General features: G+C 34.9%; 1 protein-coding gene across 4 annotated transcripts in view; it reads left to right on the forward strand.

Annotated features, from left to right (window-relative positions):
• The window catches only part of elmod1 (ELMO/CED-12 domain containing 1), a 46,135-nt gene extending 36,935 nt beyond the window's left edge, over positions 1-9,200 (forward strand). For 3 of the 4 annotated variants that reach the window (XM_063054109.1, XM_063054107.1, XM_063054108.1), the window contains 3 exons: positions 2,061-2,111; positions 3,389-3,522; positions 4,462-9,200. In XM_063054109.1, the coding sequence (XP_062910179.1) occupies positions 2,061-2,111; positions 3,389-3,522; positions 4,462-4,634 (358 nt within the window). In that variant the 3' untranslated portion in view covers positions 4,635-9,200. The remainder of the gene's footprint in view (positions 1-2,060; positions 2,112-3,388; positions 3,523-4,461) is intronic. The other variant, XM_063054110.1, reaches the window with a different exon arrangement.
• The last annotated feature ends 1,639 nt before the right edge of the window (positions 9,201-10,839 follow it).

Raw genomic sequence — 10,839 nt, forward strand, 5'->3', positions numbered from 1 at the left:
GCAACCTATCAAGAGTCCTCAGTATTTTGTATGCTTCAATCATCACTTTTGATTTTGTTAAAGTACAATGGATATACTTTAATAAAGTACAAACTCACCTTGCCAAATCTTTCCTTATCAGGCAACCCAACAGTTCCAGGTGTCGGATCTAGTAAACTTTCTTTGAATTACTTCCATTGTATTAACATTCTTTTCTTAAATAACAAGACCAAAACTGCACACAGTAGTCCAGTTGTCTTTTATTACTAAAGCTTAATTTCTCTGTTTCTGTATTCAATTTCTCAGTATTACTGGGAATGGCTTTCTTAAGTACTTGCTGTGCATGCTTCCCAGGCTTTTGTTAATCATGTACCAGAACCCTCTGAGCTCTACAAATCCTGACCATTTATACATTTTATTATATATGTGGACAATTTCAATTTTATGCACATTTCAACCCCATCTGCCAGATCTTTGCCCACTTAACCTTCCTAAGTTTCTCTGTGTCTTCCTTGTGTCCTTTTTTAATTATTAATTCAAGGGATGTAGGCTTTATTGGTTGACCCAGCGTTTAATTGACCATCCCAAATTGTCTTTGAGAAGGTGGTGGTAACCTGCCTTCTTGAATCATTGCAGACATTGGGATGTGAGTATACAGTAACCACAATGCTATTAGGAAGGGAATTCCAGGATTGTGACCCAGGAATGGGGAAGCAACAGTGATACATGTCCAAGTCAGGATGGTGTGTAGCTTCGAGGGCAACTTCCAGGTGGTAATGTGCGCATATTTTTGTTGTACTGTACTTGTTATTCTAGAGATTGCAGGTTTTTAGGGAGTCTTGGTGAATTGCTGCAGTGCATCCTGTCATTGGACAGCTGCTGCTCCTGTGCATCAGTGGTGGAGTGAACTGGTTGTCAATAGAGTGCATATCAAGCAAGCTGCTGTAGTATGTCACAGCTTAGCAGCACCAGATCTACTTGGGCACAGGTTCAGTGGCAGACAGCAAAGCGTATCTGCAAGGAACTGTAGGACTTGTTGCTGCTGAATTGTGTTAAAGATTCAATATCTCGGTGCAGTTGGAATGATAGCAGCAAGTACTTCTCAGTAGGTTTCATCCATCCATGCATCTGTGAGTGCCTTCAAAAATATTTGGACAGTAAATTTGGCCTTAAAATTTGTGTTTGATATCTACAGTGGGCTGGCTGCTAGTGTAGTAGCATCAGCACTGGACTTCAAGGCAGATGGTTCTGAGTTCAAACTCAGCCGGGTCCCAACCTGGGCAGCAGCAGTATCTGCGTGGAAGAAAGGCCTGGCAATCTACTTCCATGTCTTTCCATGAAAACCCTTTGGACCCTATGTCCGTGAGGACACGAAGAGTCAGACTCAACTTAATGCCTGAACAACAACAACCTATTCTCACTGGTATTTAGCAGAACGAGGGATATTTGCATTGAGGCATACACCTATTCTGAGAGGGCTTGACAAGCTAGTTACCAATGTGCAGCCTTTTTTTTCCTCTGTGCAGAGTTCAGAACAGGACAGAGAAGCTCAGGAAAAGAGGTCAGTTAGCCAGGACTGAGATGAAGAAGTCATCTCTTTAGGCAGAGAATTGTAAATTTGCCATTTTATTCTTCAAAAGGGATTGTCCATACTTTGTCATACAAGGCTAATATTGATAGTGTTTTGGAAACTATGGATATTAGAGGTGATCATAATTGAGTTATAAGTGCTTGAAGTACAGGCTCAGTTATCAATTATCAAATGGCGAAGCAGATCTAGTCCATCTGGCACATTCCTGTTGTTTCAAAACTGATTTTCATATCCACTAGAACACTCTCCTTTTACAACATTAAACATTATAAAATCAGGCTGATAAAACATTTTGAGGATTGATTTACTTGCTGCCCTAGTTCATGTAATCTGGGTTGCAGCCAAGATCTTTCCGATTGGAAAGTATACAAATGTTGTAAGTAAAATCCAGTTGCTGTCTTTTTTAGAATAATAGTTTAAGTTTACTGCTTATGCATAAGAACATTGATATGGGAAAACTAATTCATTTTTTTTTTACATTTTTAAACAGCAAATTGAATAAAAAAGAGTTGGAAAAGAAAAAAATTGATCAAGCAATTGGGTGAGTACTTTGCTCCCATTCTGCATTTCAAAATAATGTTTACAAAGATTCTGAAATTATTGGTTGTATCAATATAAATTATTCACTAAAAACATGATGTAAAAAGCTGTACAAAAATTTTCAAGATTAGGCATTTAAAACAAGTTCTTCAAAGATGACCCTAATGTGGAAATTGAAAAGGTCAAACATTAAGATGCATCTCCTTCAACCTTGTTTGTTACATCCAGTACTCTCTGCAGCTTCCTACACATTGTATCAAAATACCTATGCAACATTAGCAAGATGCACTTCAACAATATGAAAAGTTTTCCACTTCAATTACTTTCTCTCACTCTCTCTCACTTTCTCGCTCTCTCCCTCACACACACCAACTCTTATCAGATATTAGGTCTGTACCACTGCCACTGGTATTCACTAATAAGCTTCTAAATCTATCTAGTAATGCTTGGGATCTGAAGTTCATCAGTAGTCAATGTACCAGCTTAGTCTTTAGTCATTTACTCATTTGAGGAAAAGGGATTTGGAGACAAAGATTTCAGTTCCTCTACAAAAGTCATGATCTATCAGATACTTTGATCCCTCCTAAATGTTTTTTTTAAGAGACCTGGACTATCTTCAGCAAGCATTTCAAGGCACTGGAAGGATAAACAACCCAACATCAGAATGCTCTCCCAGCCCAATGACCCCAACATCGAGGGCCTAGTTACTCTGTGTATATTTGCACTCATGCCCAAAACCAGCCTCTCTGAACAGATAATATAATTTGAGCTCTGTCATGGAAAGTATTTACCAGATAAACAAAAGGTATATTCATGGATATGCTCAAAGCTTCTTTGAAGAAGTGCAACAAATCCACCAGCTCCTGAAAATCTCTAGCCGTTGACTACTCAAAATGGAGAAAGGTCATTCAAGATGGTACAGAGAACCTCAAGGGAATGTGTGGAAGCACACAGAAGTCAAATGTGAATAGGTAAAGAAGTACAGCACCTCATGAGCTGCCCACATCGGTCACCACCTGCTCCATCTGTGGCAGAGTCTGTAATAACTACCTATGGAACCTATAAAACCAGAGTAGAAGCAACCAAGTCAGCCTTTATCCTGAGGGACTGCCTAAGCAGAATAAATAGCCTCAGCAATTTGCTTTTTATTTCTTTAGTGTCTCCAGATCAATTTGAAAATTCCTCCAAATAAAAATTTACTGTAAGGGACATTTTTGTATTGATTCCACGTTATTCTGATTTGATTACATTTTTAAATGTATATCTATTCTCTTACAGGTTTTCATTTGCTATAGTAGGAATTAATATAACTGACCTTGCATATTCTCTGCTTATAAGTGGATCATTGAAGACCCATTTGTATAATGTTGCTCCTGAATCACCATCACTCTTTCACTTCCACAAAGTCTTCTGTAAGTTGATACCAAACATAAACTTGAGTATCATTTGCTGTGAAGCATTTCTGTTGAAATGTAGTTTTGATAAATATCTTAATATACTTTAGTATTCCTTGAAAGCTTGGGTGTAGATGTATAGCTGCCAGTTATATTTTGTTCAGCTGTCATTTTAGAGCTCTGAAACATCATATCTCTTGTTCAGATATACTATCATTTACAAAACTCTGATCCTGATGCATAACATTTTCTTTTTTTTCTTTTTTTATTATAATGCAAATTGTCCAGGTTTTTTCCATTTTTATAACCACCAATAGTAAACTTGTCCATAAACAATTCACTGGAAGTACAGAACTTATCAGTGGGGGAGAAGGATTGTCAATGCTTGGGGTCAAACCTCTGTAACTGGACTGAGTGGAGAGGAAACATAGCCGGTATAAAGAGGAGAGTGGGTGGTAAGGCAGGGGCTAATAGGTGATTAGTGCACTGAGGAGAGATGAAAAATCACAGGCAAATGGAACCAGATAAGGGATGGGGTGGGATAAAGTTGGGAGACAAATTATACTAACAATCTTCCCTTTCTACTCTCAGTCTTGATGCAAGGTTTGACCCAAAACCTCCACAATTTTTCTTTCTATCTCCCCCCTCCCCCGCAGATTTGACTCAACCAAATTCCTCCAGCAGATTCTTTATTGCACCAGAATCTAGTGTCTGCAGTCTCTTGTTTTCATTCATCTTGTCACCTTGTTCTCTTGCTACAGTTGCTGTAAACTCACACTTTTGTTGTCTGTATAATGCAACACATCCTGCATCCAAGTTGTTCAGTATTAACTAGCTCTGCTTTCATTCTTGGGACTTACAGATAAAAGTGCAATGTTATAAAATTGCATTGTTTACTATTCTGCCTACAGTTTCCTTCAAATGATTCTTTTTTTGCTTTACCCATGTTCCACGCAGGCTACCTGATGCATGAGTTCCATAAATTCTGGGTTGAAGAGGATCCTCTTGATATAATGGAATTTAATCGTGTTCGAGAGAAGTTCCACAAGCGGATTATAAAGCAGCTTCAGAACCCAGACATGACCCTGTGCCCCCATTTTGCAGCTTCTGAGAGTCTAATGAATCTGTAAACCATCTTCCCATTCTCAAGTCACTGCCTCACTTCGTACTTGTCTGTGAGCTGAGTTTAAGAAACTGAATTTAAATCACAGTATTGATCATGACCAGCATATCTGATGACCATGGTGACTGTATGCATGCTTTGTTTTAAGTATAACAGTTCTCTATTTGGAACAGTAGAAGTACTGCACATGCTATACATTCACATGAACAGTGGAGATATTCTCCATAAACACTTGCTCATATTGTGGCAGCATGGAGTGTTACATTTTTAATCATTTGAAGAAACTTTTTCAATGTTTTCATACATTAACTCTCATATGCTGCTTTTCTCCTATTTTGCTTTGTAATGTTGTGATCTGTAGTTCTATATAGCCCTTTAGTTTAAAAAAACTTCTTTCATAATTTGCATAAAATTACAAACAATATTTATTGTAGAAGAATATATTTTGATCAAAGAATTTGCGTAACTACACATAATATCATTTTCTGGGATTTAGCTATATATTTGGTAACTTTTAACTTCTCAGCAAATATTGTTCGGTGAGTTTATTTAAGTAGTACTTCTGTTTAAGTACAAATTAGAGCAAATATCTTGTGTTTTGACAGATTTGCTTTGGAGGTTTGAAGGCAAATAGCTTGGACTGTGTGTCAAATGTCTTGAAGGTTATTTGTTCTCAACAGGAAATGTGACATGCAGCTTGGCACAGTGTGCTATTAATAATCTTGCTTATTGATTCATAGAATAGTTATTGGAGCATGTAAAGGTGCAGTAGATTGCACACATTTGGCTTTAAGTGCATTTCTGGACTAATAAACAGGTATTTTGTGAATTATCACATCAGTGCCATATCTAGTTTAAAATATGTCTGATTGAAAAGGGATAAATGTTTTTTTAAAGATTTGTTAACCCTGCTATGACATTATATATATATATATGAAAACATAAAAATATGGTACTGTTTACAAAACAACAGTTGGTGAATCTATAGTTAAAATATTGTAGTTTATTAAGTTTGTTAAAGGGGCATCACTGAGATGAAAATGTATTTATTAACTGAAACAAATATAAAAATACATTGTATTTAATTGCAACCCACTGCTTGTGTGCACATCATATTAAAAACTATGTATGTTTTTTTTCTTAACCACCAAACAAATCTTTGATCAATTAAGCTGATGGCCCTCAAATTAGCTATAGCTTAGTTTTTAAGCAAGCTGTATATATTTCATTTTTAATTCTTCATTGGTGATAATTCAAAATGTATTTTAATGAAACAAAATACAAGATTTTAATGTATATATTATGAATATATTATTCCTTGAACTAATGGCTCGTTTTCACCACCTCAGAATTTGAAGTTTAAGATTATACTTGAGCATACTAGATTTCAATGTTTTTAATTCAAATATAATGCCGTTGTAACCATAGGATTCTCCAGGTATTGCTTTAAAAGATTCTAAACGTTTGAAGATGTAACTTTTAACATTGTATTGCTAATTAACCATTAAAATAAATCTCAAGGTAGCATATGGTGGCATACACGTACTTTAATAATAAATTTACTTTGAACTTTAATGGTAGGGATCAGTGTATTTACTGTATTTACTGTTCTTACTAATTTCAAGAATACTCTGATCAAACCAAAGTTTTAATCATGTATATTTTCACTAATTATCAAATTTATTTGCCTGCAGTCAATACATTTCGTAATTTTTGCAAGTTAGCTACAGTATGTTTACTGACCTAAATTTAATTTTTTTCTCTCCTCTGTCATGAGCAAAATACCTTAAAGGAAAATTCCTAAATGTATTCTTTGTAATAAATGTTGAATTTTCTTCATGTTGTTTTTTCACTTTTAGATATTTAGTTCATTTGTGTGGAAAAATGTGAGGTTATTCATTTTGGCAGGAATAATACAGAAGCATATTATCCAGAAGGTGAGAGATAGCAGAGCTCTGAAAGTCAACAGGATCTGGCTGGCATGGGGAATGATTCTCAAAAGGCTAATATGCTACCACAGTCAGTAAATAGGAAAGATTTTAGAAGTTTATTGATAAGAATAGAATATAGTGTTTTAGTTACATGTTGCTTAGGTAAGATCTCTCCTAAGTACATCATTGATCTATTAGGAAAGAACATGAGCATAGGTAACAGTTTGCTGAAGGTGTAAAATTCTGAGGGGTGTTAATAAAGTGGATATACCAAGGATATCTTAGCTCAGAAATTTCTCACTATTCATGTTATGTATTTTTATTTATTCTGCCTAGCTTGCATCTTTTAGATTTCCCCATGAGAGGAAACTTTTCATATCCACCCAGTTGGATGCATTTGTCAGGTCTTTACCCATTTACGTATTTGCATCTCTTTGCAGCTCCTCTGTATTTTCTTCACGTTATTTTCCTAACTTAGTAACTATGCCTTCATCCAAATCATTTATATAAATTGTAAAACATAGAGGCCTGTGTACTAATTCCTGCGGTACATCACTGTTGTATCTCACTAACTATAATGGATTCAGTTGTGCCTATTCTTTGTTTTCTGTGTAAGGCAGCCAAACTTCTATCCTTGCCAATATATGATCTTTTACTTTCCACAGTAACTATTAATGCATCTTCTTATCATATGCCTTCTGAAAATCTAATTATAGTATTCACTTGTTCCCATTTATCTATACTATGTTTCTAAAATGAATTCCAATAATTTTATCAAATGTGATCTCTTTCACAAAACCATATTAACTTCTTATTAACTTGAATTTTCCCAAATACCCTGCTATAATATCTTTAATAAAATCTTCTAATATTTTCACCTATGACAGATGTTAAATGGTCTGTAGATTCCTACTTTATTTCCCTTTTTTGAATAGAGAATTTAGTTATTTATTTTCAATCTAATGGAATGATCTCTGAATTTAGGAAAATTAAAACCACTACCATTTTTAAAAGTTTGGGATAAAGTCCATTGGCACTAGGCAGCTTGTCAGGCAACAGCTGCAACAATTTGCTCTGGAACACTTCCCTGGTGATTGTAATTTTCCAGAGTTTCTCCCTCTCTTTCATTTACTGATTTACAGCTATTCTAGAATGTTACCTGTATCTCGTTTAGTGTAGACCGACATAAAATATCTCTCTAGTTCATTTACTAGCTTCTTGTTTTCTGTTATTAATTCCCAAATTCACCTTTTATTAGAACCAATGTTCACTTTATTAACTTATTATTCTACTTAAAATAACTGCAATAATATGAAATTATTTTAATAAATATGCACATGTAACTTAAAATATTGGTTGTATCTCTCTACAATTAAAAAATAATACTGCTATAGCTAAGATGATCCAAAACACTAGAACAGAGCCACAAAAGCTAACCTGCCATCCACTCTCTTACAATGTTTAAACAAGGTTGCTGCAGAATCTTTCTGAGCACTGTGTTCATGGAAGTAGAAAATGATTGAAACAAATTCCTGCAAAATTCAATATAAAATTTTATATTTTAAATGCTGCTGTGATTGTTTTAGCTGGCAGATTCTATAGTTTAATGCAGTAAAAGATAAAGGCATAATGAAGTTATGCCATACAGGAACAATGAGAAAACTGGAGAAGGCAGGGGAAACATGAAATTAAAAAAAGAATAAAATTATTGGTGTAATCTTGACCTAACCTTGTAACCAGCAATGAACAAGGTACCAGGTTACATTACACTTAATATTGTTGTTTACTTTCAATGGCATAAAATTGAGTGAAATGTTATTGCACAAATTTTCTATTGGACAAATTGGTTTTATTGTTCTTCTTTACAATGGCAGATGAGAAATATATAGTTTAAATTCAGTGTACCTGAATACAGAGCCAGCTGGGCAATTATTTGAAGTCTATTATGAGAATTCAAAAGAACTGACAAAATAGAAGAAACAGAACATATTTTATAAGTTTCCTTTTCAGTAGATGCTCCATAATTCTGTTAATTTTAATCATTTTCTAGATTTTTGGCAAAGAAGTGTTGAATGATGTATTAACTTGAATACTGTATGTGTTTTTGAACAATTAACAGGATTGTCACTGGACATGATCGAAACACATTTTTGTTACGTTTAGTTCATCAGCAGTTTCGTCTTGAATAGCCTTTAGCTCAATTTGAACCATGAAGCATTTAATGAGAGCAATTTTGGCTGATCATGTTTGCCAAACATCAATATTTGTATATATTTAAGCGGATTGTATTCTTTAAGCAATTTGTTGATCGTACATGTATATTTTGCACTCAACTCTCAGTTCTAAAGTGTTCAAATCAATATGATGTTTAAGTGTACCTTTACTCTTGAAGTTCATAAAGTATTTTTATTTAGTTATGTGAATAGTTGTGTATGAATTTGGATTTCAAAATGTGCAATAGCTTGTTTTAACTGCTTAGGAATTTGTAATGGACAAATCTGAACTTTAATAATGAAAAATTTAAAAAGGTTGTTATTCTGTTTTCCCCCAAAGGGAAAAGCAAGCTATCACAAGTTGTACCTATAACATGCTATTTTCCATGTAGAATAATCTAAAATCCTGAATTCATTACTGAAATAAAAGTACTACATTTAAATTTTCATTCTTAGATTGTTTCTTTCTCTCTCTCTCTCATTTCATTTAAAGCCCACGCCTAGAGGTTTCTACCATTCTGATTTGTCAATTGGATAGTTTTATATTTATTTTTAATAATACACTCTCTTAGTTGAAACAATCAGATCCAAATATTTTTTGAGTAAATGAATTATATTTGATATTTAAGTGCTATAATGTAGTATATACTTGTTAGAAGTGTTGCTCTTCATATGATGCATAAAACTCTGTTTCAATGCATCATGGGGACAACAGGCAGTGTCCTATGATATATCTCATTGTTTATAAGCAAGATAAAAGAATATGCATGTAACAGTCACTTCAATTTTTTGTGCAATATAGAAGAAGCTATGTCAATGTATATTGCTTGTTTTGTTCCTTTACACAATAAAAGATTCATTGACACAGGTGTAGATCAGGAAAACATAATAGCTGATCACTGAATTTCAAATACACAATTGAACTATGTCTTACAAGCTATGTTTAGTAATTATATTAGATATTTTAAGCAATTATAATATTTTAGTTTAATGGATTAAACTATTTTCTGATATTCAAGAGTGACTACAGTATATGGAACCAGTAGTGTATAGTAAAAATTTCAGTATTCCCAACTTGTACTAGTAATGGAGAATGCACTCTTGGTAAAAAATTAATGCTACAGCACAGTCTAAAATAATTAACATTAGAATAGCTGTGATTTTAGTCATTAAGTATGAAAAACTATACCAGTTCAAACATCTTGGAGAATACATTCATACACTGACAGCTTTGTTACAACCTATTTGTTACCGTGCATAGTGGAAATTTCTAAAATAGATAAAGATTCAAGATTCAAAAAACTTTATTGTCATTCTACCCGTACATCTGTTCTGCAGGGCAGAATGAGACAGTGTTTCCCAGGAGCAGTGCAATCATAACATAACAAAACGCAACATTAAATAATAAACATAACAATAAATAGTAAAACACAACAGCCAATGCCAGTTAAAATCAAGTTATAAGTGTACAGTGCAAGTTAGGTGTCCAAAGCAGAGTCAGGTGGAGCAGCTATTTAGCAGTCTGACTGCCTGTGGGAGGAAGCTGTTAGTAGCCTTGTAGTTTTAGTTTTGATGCTCCTGTAACGTTTGTCTGATGGCAGAAGAACAAACAGTTCATGGAGAGGGTGTGAGGGGTCTTTAATGATGTACCATATCTCCTGGAGGCATCGACTCTGAAAGAGGTCTTGGACAGAAGGTAGGGAGACCCCAATAGCCTTCTCTGCTCCCCTAACCACCCTCTGCAAGGCTTTTTTGTTGACAGCACTGCAGCTGGAGTACCAGGTTGTGATGCTAAAGTTGCATCAATTTCTCAAACTTCTGGTAATTGACCCTCCCCCCCACTTTCACCTTCGCCATTCCCATTCCCCTCTCACCCATCTTCTTACCTGCCCATCAACTCCCTCTGGTGCATCTCTCCCGTCCCTTTCTTCCATGGCCTTCTGTCCTCTCCTATCAGATTACCCTTTTTCCAGCCTTTATCTCTTTCACCAATGGTCTTCCTAGCTCTTTATTTCACCCCTCCCCCCTCCTGGTTTGTACTTACCTACTGCCTGGTACTTCTTTGTTC

Source organism: Mobula hypostoma, chromosome 7, assembly GCF_963921235.1.
Source record: "Mobula hypostoma chromosome 7, sMobHyp1.1, whole genome shotgun sequence".
NCBI classification, from domain to species: domain Eukaryota; kingdom Metazoa; phylum Chordata; class Chondrichthyes; order Myliobatiformes; family Myliobatidae; genus Mobula; species Mobula hypostoma.